General features: G+C 39.3%; 1 protein-coding gene across 1 annotated transcript in view; it reads right to left on the reverse strand.

Moving 5' to 3' along the window:
- The window catches only part of LOC109837153 (calcium-dependent protein kinase 18-like), a 21,454-nt gene continuing 6,530 nt past the window's right edge, over positions 1,916-16,839 (reverse strand). Inside the window, 12 exon segments of the mRNA XM_020405268.1 lie at positions 1,916-2,363; positions 2,767-2,887; positions 2,889-2,935; positions 10,662-10,724; positions 11,673-11,780; positions 11,871-11,986; positions 12,791-12,917; positions 13,231-13,400; positions 13,540-13,618; positions 13,711-13,822; positions 14,036-14,077; positions 14,871-15,001. Of these exon segments, the coding sequence (XP_020260857.1) occupies positions 2,199-2,363; positions 2,767-2,887; positions 2,889-2,935; positions 10,662-10,724; positions 11,673-11,780; positions 11,871-11,986; positions 12,791-12,917; positions 13,231-13,400; positions 13,540-13,618; positions 13,711-13,822; positions 14,036-14,077; positions 14,871-15,001 (1,281 nt within the window). The 3' untranslated portion in view covers positions 1,916-2,198.

The raw sequence follows: 16,839 nt of genomic DNA on the forward strand, positions 1-16,839 counted from the left end.
ACCTTATTTTATAATACAGCCCCTACACTGGGGATGATTGTGTGCTGAAAGCTAAACCTTGCTGCGAAAACGAAGCTTTTGCAAGTGATATATTATATGATGAATATGAGATTGAAGCAGCGGGATGGCTGTTGTTGTCAGGTGTATGGATGATATTGCAGTTAAAGTTTATGGTTCACGTTTGCAGCAAGAAATCCTTCTTTTCTATGGACGAGCTTCTAGATTCCCTTGCAGAAGTTGCCAGTTATAATTAAGAGCTTCCTTGCTGAAAGATGTTGATCTGCAGTTACCTTTGGAGTTTGACACGAAGGTGGGTACAGTTTAAACTCACGTACCCAAGGAGACAAACGTTGATCCGCAGTTTATACCCATGCATCAAGGAGCGTAGGGGGGTTAGTCACCTAGAACTTTTTAAGTAGAACTGAGATAATTGGTAAAGTGAGATAATTTTTTAACACTGGGATAATTTAGTGGAACAATGATGGGTAATTCTTAAAATGTGATAATTTGGTAGGATAATTTGGTGGGATAATGATGGATAATATTATGAAGTTGCATAATTTGGTAGGATAATTTGGTGGGGGTAATGGTGGGTATAAATTACTATTGTTAATAATTGTATATTAAAAATAATATAATATTGATAAGCAAATTCTAGTAATAACTATAAAATATAATGCAATAAAGCATCACTATTCATCTCAAATAATAAAATAATTTACAAATAAATAAAAATCTAAATCCCTAGAGTGACTCGACTTCCATCATCCCACATGGCTTCTATCATCCCACATGACATCCGTCATAGAATTTCTCCAAGCTCCTACAGCTGCTCGTTGAGTATGTATCTCGTCTTCTTTATCGGAGTCATCGTCTGCATCAGCAACATTTCGTGGAGCTTCTAGTGGAGGATCATAAATGTCGAAGTTCAAATCTCATAACATCATAAAGAAAGAAAAATAAGCATTTTTCAGCCATTAACCCTTTGGACCAATCTCATCATGATCGCTGAAACCAAATCAGCAAATAAATGAAATGTACACAGGAATCATCCATGGCCGCTAAACAGATGATCGACAGATGAATTATAAATATCCCAATCAATTTACTGAGCCGATTTAATAATAATAGATATCACCATTAACCATTCAACATCTAATCATCAATGTGATCGCAAAGTTGCTTTCTAACTTATAAAAAAAACATAAATAGCCCGCATATCTTTAGCACTAACCCACCAACACTATATTCTTAACCTAAACCACTGTTGTGGAGAGAAAACTTAGATCAAACAAATAATAATAAAGTAATTTAACGTCAAAAAGCTATCAATAAAGTAATACATCTTGAAGATAATAATAAAAGATCTAATCATCACAAAAACAAAGTAAAGACAGAAAAAATGAACGGATGATTGACTTCATGGCAGAGAAATTTTCTAGGCGGAGAAACTAACCAAGAGGGAGGGAGGTGATGTTTCACTTTTTTTCCCCAATTGTATTCTTTCCAATGTGTGGGATAATTTGAGAGAGAAGAACTTATGGTTATATATATAGGTAGTATAATTTGTGGGATAATTATAACCAATTATCCCAATTCTAATTCTAGTAGAATTCTACTTGACTAACGCACCAAAAAAATAATACAGTTCTAGTTCTACAAAAGTTCTACTTGACTAACACTATAAAAAAATATCTCATTTTCTAGTTCTATGTGACTAACACCTTAAAAATTTATCCCATAAATTATCCCAGTTCTAATTTTAAGTTCTAGATGACTAACCCCCCGTAGGCATTTGGAATTTGATAAGGATGAGCGTACAATTTAAGCTCGTGTACCCAAGGAGACAGATGGCGATCTGCGTTTTGTACTCCAGTAAAGAAGGAACATCCAGTAAAGAACAAGGGCATTCAAAGAGCAGAAACCATTATCCGTTACTAAACACTATTATAAACAAAGTCTCTACAAAGTAGCATGTAACCATATTAATTTGTATATAATAATTAGATAGGATCATGAGTGGCATGAAGATCCTCTCGTGTTCCACCTACAATGTACAAAAGGAAACAAAAGGATAGCCGGTCTTTCAAGATAACATCTCAATAGCAAACGTGAGCCTGCATAAGAAGAAGCAGATTTTGGTGCTCATAGGCGCTATCAGCTTGTTCTTGTCCCGTTTGGATGAAGATCGACGTGTTCTATAACTTGCCTGAATTCTTGAAACAGGAAGGAGCGGGCACATTACGAGAACTCAGGCTTGCAGTTCTCAGGAGCCTGCGGAATTCGGCTAAACTTATCCTTCCATCCTTGTCGATGTCAGCCTCCTCTAATAAGGGGTCAATTGAACCCTTCATTCCTGTGTACTGCAGATAATCACACCGTTAGGTCACATGCATCTAAATGACCGAAATGCCCCTAATAGAAAAACCCCTTTCATATTCTTTATTTTAATTAAATTAAATTAAAAGCTAACTTTCACAAAACCTCTCTAATTTGGTCTAATTAAGGGATTTAATTAATGATTAATTTCGCTTAATTTACCGAGTCGAGTGTTTAAAAGGGTGTCTTTTACCTTTTNAACTCTAGATGGGTTATCTTATAGCCGGCTAAACTTAGAGGGATTTCGTGAAACTGCTAGATTATGGTTAGATTTGGATCAAATACAAGCCTCCAGAACGTTTAGATGTATGTATGTATTATGGAGATGAAAGCTTAACATTGTCATGGACTAAACAGAAACAAGAAGGTAAATGCAAATGAAGTTACCATCCGTAGTTCCTCAGGTGTGATATACCCATCTTTGTCCACATCAAACTTCTCAAAGGCAGCTTTAGAACGGAGTTTCCACTTTTCAGAGTCGTGCTCCTCCAGCTGATGCACATGTAGCTGCCACAAATTCAGAAAAATCCACCTGCCCATCTGTGTTGGTGTCTATCTGCTCCATATGCATCGTGTCAAGAATTCAAAAGGAAAGAGCAAAACAGATACACGGTTAGGATTCCACCACCGGAGAAGAGAAATCCTTATTAAAAAAAACATGCGCTTATAAGGATTCTTAACTAGAACAAAACAGATGCACAGTTAGGATTCCACCACCGGAGAAGAGAAAACCTTATTAAAAAAAACATGCGCTTATAAGGATTCTTAACTAGATTAATGAGGATCCGCATTTAAAACAAAAAAAGTACTATAGATCCTCTAAGAAACTATCACAGAGAAATTTATAGATCCAAAAACAAAAAATTAAGTCTGATATAACTAATTTACTAGACCTCATCAAACACCTTGTTTTGAGGTTCAAGATTTCTGTTTCGTTACATGTGCATTTGCATGTATCAGCATTCTAGCTGTCCTATAATGGTCAATATAAACCATTTTACCCACTGCTTTCTCAGAAGACAATTGCGGCTTTGTTAGACATGACTACAGAATCCACCATGCTGGGATAAAAATAATGACTCTATAATAAGAATGATTAGAATCAGTGAAAAGATATATCTACCATGATGTACTATCCCCCGGTAACTTTGCTAGGAGGTTGTCTTTGATGATGAACAGTACACATATTAGACTTCCTAGTTGTGTTGATACCTCGAGCCATCTTCTTGGACATTATCCTGTCCGAATGGATATACCCGTATGAAGGATGTCACATTGATATTGTAGAACTTTTGAGAGAAGACATAAAAATTTCCTTCATCAGGTAATTCAGCACCATGAAATGATCTCTTATCAGAACAAGGAGATGTACCATATATAGTTGATAACTTTTACAGAATAGTAAAGAATGTGAAAACCCTAATTCATTATGAGATCTCTTGGGGCTTTATATAGGCCTCTTACACAACTTACAAATAAGTCCTAACTAATACTAATATGTCAACACTCCTCCTCAAGATGGGCGAAAGATATCTACTAAGCCCATCTTGTCACATCCTCTAATCATATCTACTGAGCTAAGTCCTTTAGTCAGACAATCTGCTGCCTGGTCCTTAGTCGAAACATGGCTTAGCTCCAGTAGTCCACTATCCAACTTCTCTTTGATGAAGAACCTATCGATCTTAGTCGAAACATGGCTTAGCTCCAGTAGTCCACTATCCAACTTCTCTTTGATGAAGAACCTATCGATTTCGATGTGTTTGGTTCTATCATGCTGCACTGGGTTGTTGGCAATACTTATGGCTGACTTGTTGTCACACCACAACTTCATCTTAGCTCCTTGATCCAGCTTCAGCTCCACCAGCATACTCTTCAACCATAGCAACTCAGCAACTCCTAAGGCCATAGCTCTATACTCTGCCTCAGCTGTCGATCTCGCCACCACCGACTGCTTCTTGCTCTTCCACGAGACTAAGTTGCCTCCTATAAAGATGCAGTATCCTGAGGTGGACCTCCTGTCATTAGCACAGCTAGCCCAATCAGAGTCATAATAGCCCTCAATGCTCATGTGTTCATTCTTCCTGAAGATTAGCCCTTTTCCGGGGGCATTCTTCAAATACCTTAGAATCTGGTACACTGCGTCCATGTGACCCTTCCTTGGATCATGCATGTAGCGACTCACCACGCTCACTGCAAAAGAGATATCGGGACGTGTGTGACACAGATAGATCAACCTGCCCACTAGCCTTTGGTATCTATCGCGATCAACTGGTTCTCCAGCTTCAGCACCCAGCTTAAACTTCTGGTCGATCGGTGTAGTTGCAGGTTTGCATCCTAACATTCCTGTTTCTTTGAGAAGATCCAGTGCATACTTTCTCTGGGATAGGACGATCCCCTCCGCTCCTCGAACTATCTCTATTCCAAGAAAGTATCTAAACAAACCAAGATCTTTCACCTCGAACTCCTTACCCAGTCTCACTTTGAGTTGGGCAATCTCCTTCTCATCATCCCCTATAATAATCATACCATCCACATATACTACAAGCAAGGTGATGTGACCCCCACTTCTTCGAGAGAACACGGTATGATCGGCGCTGATCTGCTGGTATCCCATACCAATCATCGCCCTCCTGAATCTGTCAAACCAAGCACGAGGAGACTGCTTTAGCCCATAGAGAGACTTCTTCAATCTGCAGACCTTTCCCACTGTCTGATCTGTACCGAATTCTGGTGGTATCTCCATGTATACTTCCTCCACTAGATCTCCATGAAGGAATGCGTTCTTCACATCTAGTTGGTGTAGCTTCCATCCACCATTTACTGCCAGAGAGATTAAGGTCCGAACAGTGCTCATATTTGCCACCGGTGCAAAAGTCTCATCGTAGTTGATGCCATATGTCTGACTATATCATTTTGCCACCAAACGTGCTTTGTAGCGTTCAACCTGTCCATCTGGATTCTGCTTCACAGTGAAGACCCACTTGCATCCAACTCCCAAGTGCGGTTCTTCTCAAGGGCCCTTAGCTCTTCGTGCATAGCAGCTTTCCATTTCTGGTCCTTCTTTGCAACCTGCCAATTGTTAGGTATAGTAACAGAGTCCAGTGATGCAATGAATGCTCCATATACAGGGTGGATGTTAGAATATGATACGAACTAAGCAAGATCCCAACCATATCTATCGGGAGGATTTCCCGCATTACTGCGAGTAGTCCTCCGTACAGTTATTGGTGTGGGATGAGTAGGAAGAGGAATGGAATCACCTTGAGAGGAATCTGGTGGTGGTGTAGGTGTCTCAGGAGTCGGGGCAGGCGTTGGCAAGAGACTTGGCACCAGTGGCACTGTAGGTACTGTTCCCGCAATTTGTTTCCCCTTCCTACTAATAGTAAGTAGTTCCTCCTGAGCCGTTGGTCTAACACCTCTTGTCTCATTCTCCTCTTCTTCTTCATTCTCTTGCTCCTCCTCAACCAAATCTCTTTCCCAAGGAATCGTTACAGATATTGATTTTTCTGATCTCTCACCATTCTCAGACATTGATTTCTCCATATTTACCAATCTCTCACCATTCTCCTCCTCTCGCCTCATACTTTCAGTATTAGGCGAGTTACCAACGGATGAAGTTACCTTTCGGGTGTAATATAGCTCGAGTTCTCGAAAGTGCACATCCATGCTCACAAACAACCTTTTTTCCACCGGGCTCCAGCAAACATATCCCTTCTGAGTAGCAGAATATCCCACAAAGATACACTTCACAGCTCTAGGTGCAAGCTTCCCGACAGATGGCCTGTTGTCCTTCACAAAGCACACACAGCCAAACACTTTGAGTGGAAGGATCCCACCATTATCTCCCTTCAATATCTCACACGGAGACTTCCAATCCAACACTCTCGAGGGCATTCTGTTGATCAATGCTGCTGCGGTCAATACTGCTTGCCCCCATAATGTTTCTGGAACATTCATAGAGATCATCATGCTTCTAGCAACCTCTAAAAGACGTCTGTTCTTCCTTTTCGCTACCCCATTCTGAGCTGGTGTGTATGGACAGGTCGTCTGGTGATGTATTCCTTGAGCTGACAAATATTCTTCAAAGGCTTTGTTGGTATACTCTGTCCCATTATCTGACCTCAATACTTTCACCACTGCTCCGTATTGAGTCTGAACAGTCCTATGAAAATTTTGGAAGCACCCAAACACATCACTCTTATTCTTCATCAGGTATAACCAAGTAACACGAGAGAAGCAATCAATAAATGTAACAAAATACTTGTATCCATTCATAGAACTTGTGGAACAAGGCCCCCAAACATCTGAATGTACCAAGTCAAATGCATGAGAACTTCTATGACTAGAACTAACATAAGAGCTTCTAGTAAGCTTTCCAAACTCACATGCATCACACACAAGTTTCTGTTTATTTGCTTTCTCAAATAAAGAAGGATACAATCTACCTAAAACACTAAAGGATGAGTGTCCCAAACGCTGGTGATGAAGCATTAATTCATTTTCAGCACTCATTTTATATCCTACTCCTGCTTCCTCTATGACTGACACCAATGCTGAATCCAGCCCTTCACGATCCAGATACCACAGTCCACTACGCCATGTGCCAGTCCCAAGTCTCCGCCCTGTCCCCTTCTCCTGGAAAATCACATTGGGAATATCAAAAGAAACAATGCATTTTTGTTGGAGGATGATAGAACTAATGAACAAAAAATTGACTGGAAAGGAAGGAGCATGCAAAACATTGGACAAATTTACAGAACCAGTACAATCGACTGTACCCTTACCAACCACCGGCTGAAACGTACCATCAGCTGTTTGAATACTATCAGGCGATGCTAAGTGAGTATATGATGAGAACTCACTAGCATTACCTGTCACATGACGAGACGCACCAGAGTCGACTATCCACTCTGATGATCTGTCGGGAGACATAGAAGCTAGAGCATGTATGTCATCAGTACCTTTGGTCGGATGAGCATAGGTAGCAGTGTTGCCTCTGGCGAAGAACGAAGTAGATGCCTCCGCAGTCCCATTCCTCAAATCTCCATCCCCTGCTACTTGCTGTTTTTTCCTGAGTATCGTGAGGAGAGCACGATCCTCCTCTGTAAAGACCACCTCAGCTTCTTCTTCTTCTGCTACTGTCAGATTCACCCGATTTCCTGTTCCTCTTCCACCTCGTCGACCCCCACGACCACGATCACGACCTCCGAACTGTCCACGTCCACCCGAATCTCCTTCTCTGGATGGCTTGGTGCAAGCATGCCTTAGATGACCCACCGCACCGCAGTTGTAACACTGTCGGGTCTCTCCCCTAGATCCAGTGTTGCTAGAGGCTGCCAGTGCTGACTTCACCACAGGAAGTCCACCTGTCCCCGTCTGCAGCCGAATGCGAGTCTCCTCCTGGATCATAGCAGAGACAGCCTCCTCAAGTGTGGGAATCTTTGGCTGAGCTAGCAGCAATGCGATACGCTGAGCGAACTCTGACGTCAATCCTTTAAGAAACACCATAGTCCTCTCTTGTAGAAAGGCCTCCCGCTCTTTACATCCCGGGTCTTTGCAGCTAGCCCGGGGAGATAAATGATCATAATCCAGCCACAGGCGCTCCAGCTCTGTAGCATATTACAGTCCTCTCTCCCTGGACTGTGGTGTCGATCTCTCCTTTAATCTGGAATACCCTCAGGTTATTCCCCACTCCATCATATGTCCTCCTCAACTTTTTCCAGACGTCCTTCACCCTCTCAATGCCATCCACCGTGGCGGCGATCGTCGGGACCAACGAGTTGAGAAGCCAGATGTACACCAACATATGAGTGAACTTCCACTCATCTCTTCCCTCCGAGTCCTCCTCCGGTTCTGTCACCTCTCCTGTCAAGTAACCCTCCAGGTTCCTCCCTGCAAGGGTGTATCTCACCCGCCGCGACCAGCTCAGGTACGTACTCGGTCCATCAAGCTTCAGATCGATGGTCGGAAGCTCCAATTTCTTCGATGGTTTTGTCGCGCTCTCACCAGCCGACAACTTCATTAACTTCATCAAAGTTGACACCTCCGCAGGGTTCAACTTCTTGATGATCTCCTCCATCGAACAGGTTTCAGACCCAACACCTGGTCACCTTCTCTTCCGACCCTTGTTGTGTGCAGTGAAAATTTCGGCAGCACCTCTGCTACACAACAAGAATAGGATCTCAAACAAATTCTCGTTTCTCAGAGGAAACAAGAACCAAAAATAGTTATATATCTCATCGATGTGAGATATATACTCTTCCTGTCATCAGTTCGAGGACTGAGTCGAGGGAACCCATGCCAAACTCTAGGTCCGGCATAGCGCAGCAGGGGGGGGTCGCGCTCGACGACGTCCTGCAGCGGCTAGAGACAGGGTTGGACGGGGGTGGCAGCGCTAGAGGGCCGTGGGCCGGCAGGGGTTGCGTCTCGCGTCAGGTGGGGAAAGGTAGGACATGGGCTATTTGGGCGAATGGTTTTTCTGTGTAGTCTCGGACAGGAGGGCAGATCAGAGGGCGTTTTCGCCGGCAGATGGGGTGCTTTCGCTGCTGTGCGTCCACCTGGGGTGCATTCGGACAGGAGATCACGGGCTGTTTTGGCCGCGTGGCGGTTTCGTCGGATGCGTCACGGGTTTTTCGTGGGAGGGATCCTTCCGGTTTGCTCGCGACAGAGGAGATCAAGCGGGTCGCGTTTATGAGATCATGGGGATGAGGTCGGGGATCTGGATGGCATCGCGAAAGGGCCTGTTTTGGGGTCGGGGCACGCCGGGCGGTCAGGGACAGAATGGGGTCAGGGCTTCTTGGACAGCGGCTGCTTTGGGACTACAATCCGGACAGACAAGTGGGAGGGCAGTGTCTCGAGGGTCAGGTCGCTTCTGCCGCATGGGTGGTAGTTGGGGGCTGGACCTGAGCGGAGAAGAGGGTGGGGGGGCAGCGGCTGGAGGAGGGGGGGGCGGCGGCTAGGGTTTTGGTGGCTCTGATACCATAAAGAATGTGAAAACCCTAATTCATTATGAGATCTCTTGGGGCTTTATATAGGCCCCTTACACAACTTACAAATAAGTCCTAACTAATACTAATATGTCAACAAATAGTCTAGCAATTAATAGTATGCAAAAAAAAGGATCGTCTCATATGCTGTTGGATATGGAACAGGCCAGTGGGATAATCTTAACCGTCACAGTATTCCATGATGGTTGTGATTCAACTCAAATACGACATCATAATCCATTGTACCATTCTATCTAACACTTGGAAGAATCACAACTGTCCACATAAATAGTGGACACTTATAATGATCGTTTGAACCGTCTACTAACTAGGGTACAAGTACCTTGGTACTTCTTTTCAGAAGCAGTACCCATACCTGACACGTACCCATACTTATATCCAAACTTCTTGGACACTTCTTGAATATATGCCTACTCAGACGTATACTCAATTATATGATGCAAGTTTTAATTTAAAACACTTCTCTTACACCTTTTTGGATGTATATGCTACACTTCACATGTATTTTTTATATATTGATCTAATGTAACTGAAAACAGTGTTGATCTTATATAAATTGTTAATTTTAATACATATAAATATATATAACATACATATACCAGGGCCGGCTCTTGGGGAGTTCAACCTGTTCGCCCGCACAGGGCCCCGAAATTTGGGGGCCCCAAATTTTTTTAATTTATATTTATATATATATAGGGAGAGCAAATATGGACCGTCTATTTCACAAACCCCTTAATCTCAACCGTCCACGTCAAAACCCCTCCTTCAAAAGAAGCAACCAATCTTCACAGAATCACAAATCAGATATGGCCGTCACTCTCTCCTCCAAAAGAGCAAATTGGAATTTATTGATCTTCACAGAATCACAAATCAGATATGGCCGTCACTCTCTCCTCCAAAAGAGCAAATTGGAATTTATTGAGAAGTGTCATGTGTTTACTTTTCGCACAGGGCCCCTAAAATCTCAGAACCGGCCCTGACATATACATAGCCGTGTCATCGTACCCTACCTCTTATGAATTTGCCATGTCCTATACCCGTACCTATACACGTACCCGTATCCATGCAACTTCAGTGAGAGAAATCCAAATCCAAAAAAATGATTTAAGGTGTTTAGTTTTAGTTTTGTCTTTGTAAATAGATTGATTGCACGGTGCATACCAGGGTATTTCTTTCCCTTGTAGCATATTCTCTTCAGTAATTCAAACAATATCCAGCAAGTCAGTCTTTCTAATAATTACACAGCACGTCTCTAGAAGTGACAGGACTGCTTACCGCTTGAAGAATCTCCAAAACACGTGGTTCCTTCAAGCTCCAACTAAAGTCTTTCTCAAGTGCCTGTAACATTGTTGTTTACTTCGGCCATGAGATGATAAGAATATTGCATTATTAACAAATATAACAGGACACAAATGAAAACAACATATGATATCTCATTCGTTACATAAATATGTAAGGAGATAATCAAAACATTCTTAGAGAACAAAGGATGTTGGTGAGGCTATATAAAAAAAGTGTTCAAAATATATTATATACTTGAATATAAGAAAACATATGTTCTTGGCAGTGCGGGGAGCTGTTATTTTGAAAGTCAGATAACTACAAAAATCAGAAGTTCACCTGCTAGAACTTAGATATTTTTTGTTCAAATAAATTAAAAAAGAGTTGCTTAAAAAATAATAATTTCTACCATATGTTCGTCAATTGTAGAACAAGAATGCTCAATAAGAAGGTATCTCTCCACGTATTATCAGTTATAGCTTAGGATCTACTATTGAGTATTTTGTATTCCAATTCAATTCGTGGATCTGCAGTCAAGTTAATCTTACATTCCCATGAAAAGTTTCCATCCAGATACAAAATGAAAGAGGGAATTCTATTCATCTTCCAACAGAAATACAATTCATTTCTATATTTTGATATCAAATTTGTTTAAAAGTAAACAATAATTCTGAAATGAGGTACTTCGATGTTTGATCAGTAAACAGTTCAAGATTAACTAGCGTGAAGAAAGAGATTAAGTTCCAAGAGTAAAATAAACGTTTTTCAGTTAAGCCACTAGATCCATCCCACTGATGACTCCATCAATTTATGGTCTGAATGTACTTGTCCTTAAATCCACTGTCAATCTAACATTGATTGTCCAGTCAACAGCCCGATGCAAAAATTACTTACTTAATAAGGGTTAGGATGGATCAGGGAAATGTCAGATAACAAATATGCCAAAAAAGCTGCTTCAACACTCAGATTTATAATTTACCATTATATGAATTGACAATAACGTACTTGTTTCATTTCTTCAAGGCTGATGGAGCCATTTTTATCAGCATCAATTGCATCAAACTGATCACGTAGATCAGCCTGTTCCTCATCATTGAGTGTACTCGCGAGCGCCTGCACATAAATGGTTTTATAACAATCTTAAAATAAGTGACATGTTTAACAGCTCTATAAAATTCCACAAAAATGTTTTTGGTTATCTACCCGAAGTGCAAATTGCTTAAAACGGCTGTACTTCACAAATTGACACATGTTTGATAGCACAGATATATCTAATGGAATTTCTGATGCTTCTCCACCTTCTCTTACCCATGGATGTGCTGCAAGAATATGCATCTGTCAGAAAGATTTCACACATCACTCACAAGGTAGCTAAAAGGTGATAAGGACTATTTTGACAAGGTTATCAAGGTTTATAAGTGCCAATAAAGAAAGTGAAAGGAAGAAAGACAAAGGAACGCATTGATATTTAATAGAAATCATAAATTTTACAACTTAAGACTTGCTAACTAGACTATTGTTAAATTGTCATTCAAATTAACCTTATCTCCATGTCAGTCCTTGAATCATTTCGGTTACCCTAAAATGCCTAATAGATTTGATGAAAGCACTGATACTCAGAATATTCCATCAAGTCTCACTAAGAGTGATGCCAGGACTTTTTTGCCCATCCATTAACCACCTGCAGGAGTTATCTTCACCATTTTCCTTTCAATGAATGAAAATTGTGGGTTAAAGAATATAGGTCTTATCTTACAAGAAAATGAGATTAAGACTTTAAATAGAGTTGGAGATGGGAAGACCATTACAGTTGATTTGATGGAGGAAAAAAATGTTCTAAACTCATTCTCAGTTAGGGTTATAGGAACATTCTCACTATCCATGTTTTAATTTACCTAGGTTTAATCTTATATGGTCTGAACAATTAATATTGAAAACTAAGATTCTTGGGACTAGCAAAAAAGTAAAGGGTAATTAAGGGACTAAAACACATAAGGCAAATTAAGAGATAAAAAGTCTGAATAAAACCTCATAGTTTGTTTAAAAAGAAATCATAATCCCTATCAACTCTTAGATGAACTCCATATTCTAAAACTCTAAAAGGATGAAAATGTGATACATACACAAAGCCTGAGCTGCAGTCAGCCTTGCACGAGGATCCTTAACCAGTAGCTTTTTAACAAAATCTTGGGCGCTCTCACTTATTATTGGCCAGGGTTTCCGACGATAATCTGGCTTATTTCTAAGAACCTGCAAGTTAACACCATAGAAAAAATTATATTAGGTCCTATCGGAACAAGAAAGATGTCAGACTGTCAGAGAGCTTATTGCGTGAATAAGCTCTCTGGATTAGTAAGCTAGAACATAGGATTCGATGAGCTAGAAAGATATATGTTTCAGGATTTGTAAGCTAATGTAAAGGTTGCATCCTATGTACATGCAATCCAAAAACATTCATCACTAATTTCTAAGACTAACTATATTCAGTAAATTAAATGAGTTTGAGCTGACATGGAGTTAATTATCTGGAGTTATTATTAATATCCATCAAATGTAAAATTACCTCCTTGAATATTCCATCTTCAGTTTTATCCCAGAAGGGTCGTCTTCCACAAAGTAATATGTAGGTTATGACGCCTATGCTCCAAACATCTGATTCGGGCCCAGAGTTGCGATTCAGTACCTCAGGAGCAACATAGTAAGCACTCCCGACAATGTCCTTGAATTTCTTCCCTGAAACATGCCACATAAGTATAACTGTTTCACACAGTAACATCCCTTGCTAGAAATAATTTCCATCTTATACTGGATTTTAAGTTTCATTGTTCTATTATGCTACAAGTTGCAGGCATTCACAACTTCTTATACTGACCAGGCTTTATAAAATCTGATAGACCAAAATCAGTAGCTTTGAGTGGTGAATCCTCTTTTGTTGACTTAAAAAGAAAGTTCTGCAAAAATGTGTATTATGTTAATATGGATCAAAGAACTTCCAGCTTTTTCTCAGACAACTATAAAAAAGATTGGTGTTTGGCTAATCTACCTCTGGCTTCATGTCTCGATGTACCAAACCATGCAAGTGACACTCAGCTGCCACTTTAAGCATTTGACGGACTACTATTGCAGCATCCTTTTCAGTATAACGGCTATCTTTCCTGAAATGATAAAAGCACCTCAGAAACTTACCCATCTTATCCATTTTTGATAAATTATGGCAGACGAGCATTGATGATCTTCAAGCAAGAACTAAATGTGAATCCCACAATAAATGACACTCAAATCCTCGAGGAAAATAAGTTTGCTCTTTACAAGATGAAAAGAAAGGAAAAATTTATAAAGTCTACAAAATTTCAGAATAGTAGTCTTACTTGGCTAAAATTCGATCTAGTAGCTCTCCTCCTTCGCATAATCTGAACATAGGAAAACATAACAGAAAACATGATCACCATATACTGAGGCGTGCAAGTCTGAGTTGCATATTGTACACAGAAAGTAACTACCTAAAAATTACCAAGCCACTATGTTATGGAATGGATGATAACCATAGGTCACTGCTACCGTAGTGCGAAATGCAATATTCATCCAGAAAGATACAAGAAAATCTCAAAATTTTATCCAAGTAAATATTATTTCAGAGAGAAGAATTTTTCTAGTGCAAAGTTATCTAGCAGGAGAGACAAGACCAATTAAACTAAGTATTACTTTAAATCTTCAGTTCAAAACGTTTGATGCAAACAATTGGAACCATATAGTAATAAGGAAGTTCTATAATAGATAGAAACACATGATCCTCTATAAGTATTCTCATATCATCGAGCAGAAGAAACAGCTATGCTCCTGCTACATAGAAATTAACCTTCACTTAAGAACAATTCAAATGAATTTTAAATAAAGCATTAGTTTATACTGCATCCATTTTCAGAAACTCACACGTTGCTTTCATAACATATACACCATCATGAATATTATCAATAAAAGTTGTAGAAAAGATTACTTATTAACCAGGAATCTTGAATTAAAATTAATGAATGAACTTGGATTGAAGTACAATAAAGAACATACGTCCAAGATTGATATTAATTTAGACAGAGGGTGTATACTCAAAACTTAAAAATAACTTGTCAGCTACATAAGTTCTGAAAATAACTGCAAGTTCAAGTTCTTGTAGTATAAAGATTGACAGGAGGTTCAATGTCAACTTACTCCATCACAATATACACATAATCATCATCTTCAAATGCATTATGGAAATGAACAATATTCTCATGTCCTTTTAGGGCTTGCAATATTTTCACTTCACGCTTAACATCCTCAACAGCAATGCGACGGACCATCTGCACCAAAATTAATATAATTATAAGACATTATAAATATAATTTGAGTGAAAGATGAGGATCTATCTCCCTACCAGTCCTAAGAAACTATAATTCTGTTCAAAGTCATCATACCAATGTCTCTGGTGATTGATAAACATGCTTTAGACCAGAGACAAGTTTAAATGATTTACTCAAAGTAATGTCTTTGTCATATGTTCCCATTTACTTTATTTAATCCCATGATAGATCACTGATTTATATTTGACAACTCTGTTCCTGGGGTACGAGCATAACTTAAAGAAGATAGCAGACAAAATGCTTGATGGTACCATTTATGCTATAGATTTTATGGCATAAGAACTTTTGCCGTACAAAAGACACCGATAGCAACAAATTTCCTATGACGAAACCTTGTAATTGAACTCCTAAGACTATGGTTAAAAATCACAGGAAGCTAGTTTAATGTAAGAAAGTTTCTAAGTCTCAATTGTTCATAGAAAATCCAATTGTTGAAATCCTAAAACAATTTTGGAAATAAATTAAGAAAATATAAAAATGTTTACTTTACAATTTTCCAAAACAAGAGGTCACTGCACACCTAAGTGATGGCAACTTTCCAAAAAGACGATGTTGCTCTGTTTTTCAATTGTGAAAAGAGCCTGAAGATTTTTATTACCCATTTTCTGTGTGCTAACATGAATGCTCAACTGTGTGAACCTACTACTAGTACCAGAGCACCATAACATGCATTATCGAGTCTCAAAGAATGGATTGTTGGAAACTGGCCAAACTTAGACTAACAAGGTACACTTCACATATGCAGATTGAATGACACTGAGATCTGAGGGATTGTGTATATATGGAAATGCTACCGCATGCACCTTTTAGCCGCGTAAAATTAAATGGTGTCAGGAGATTGTAATACAATTCAGAGATTAACGCTAGTCTTATTTTTTTAACCCTGCATAGGGATATGAACCGAAATGCACCTCTAGTAAAAAATAAATTTTCAATGCACTTGATGTAATAATTCTAGGTTTTATTTGGGGACAAATTTTGAAAATCGACCCATTTATAAAAATAATTGCAAAAATCAACCTCTTTTCAACATATTTGTCAAAATCGACCCAGTTTCAGCCATTTGGCTAAAACTGGCTCGATTTTAACCAAAAAATAACTGAAACTTCACATGACTTCGTGTCCCGTGAAGTTAGCAGCCAGGTAATTAACCTGTGTAAGTTCACGGGACATGAAATCCCGTGAAGTTTCCGTTGAATTTCTAGTTTTTAAACAAATTTTAAACAAAATCGACCAATTTCTCCAGGAAGTTTTAAACAAATTTCACGGGACTTCAAGTCCCGTGAAAGAGTTGGAACCGTTAATCAAATTTCATTAGAGGGTCTTAAACTTCATGGGACTTGAAGTCGCGTAAAGTTTCGTGAGTTTTTTGGTCAAAATCGACACAGTTTCAGCCATATGACTGAAAATGGGTCGATTTTGACAAATATGTTGAAAAGAGGTTGATTTTTGCATTTATTTTTGTAAATGGGTCGATTTTCAAACTTTGTCCTTTATTTGGTTATATACATATAAGGAAAAGTAACAAGACTTTTATGCAAAATTATTAGAGGGTCCTATTAGTAAAAAAAAGACTTATATGAATACCAAAACTCTACCCCAACCCTTGTTGAAAAGAGGTTGATTTTTGCATTTATTTTTGTAAATGGGTCGATTTTCAAACTTTGTCCTTTATTTGGTTATATACATATAAGGAAAAGTAACAAGACTTTTATGCAAAATTATTAGAGGGTCCTATTAGTAAAAAAAAGACTTATATGAATACCAAAACTCTACCC

Source organism: Asparagus officinalis, chromosome 4 (genome assembly GCF_001876935.1).
Source record: "Asparagus officinalis chromosome 4, Aspof.V1, whole genome shotgun sequence".
Lineage (NCBI taxonomy): Eukaryota > Viridiplantae > Streptophyta > Magnoliopsida > Asparagales > Asparagaceae > Asparagus > Asparagus officinalis.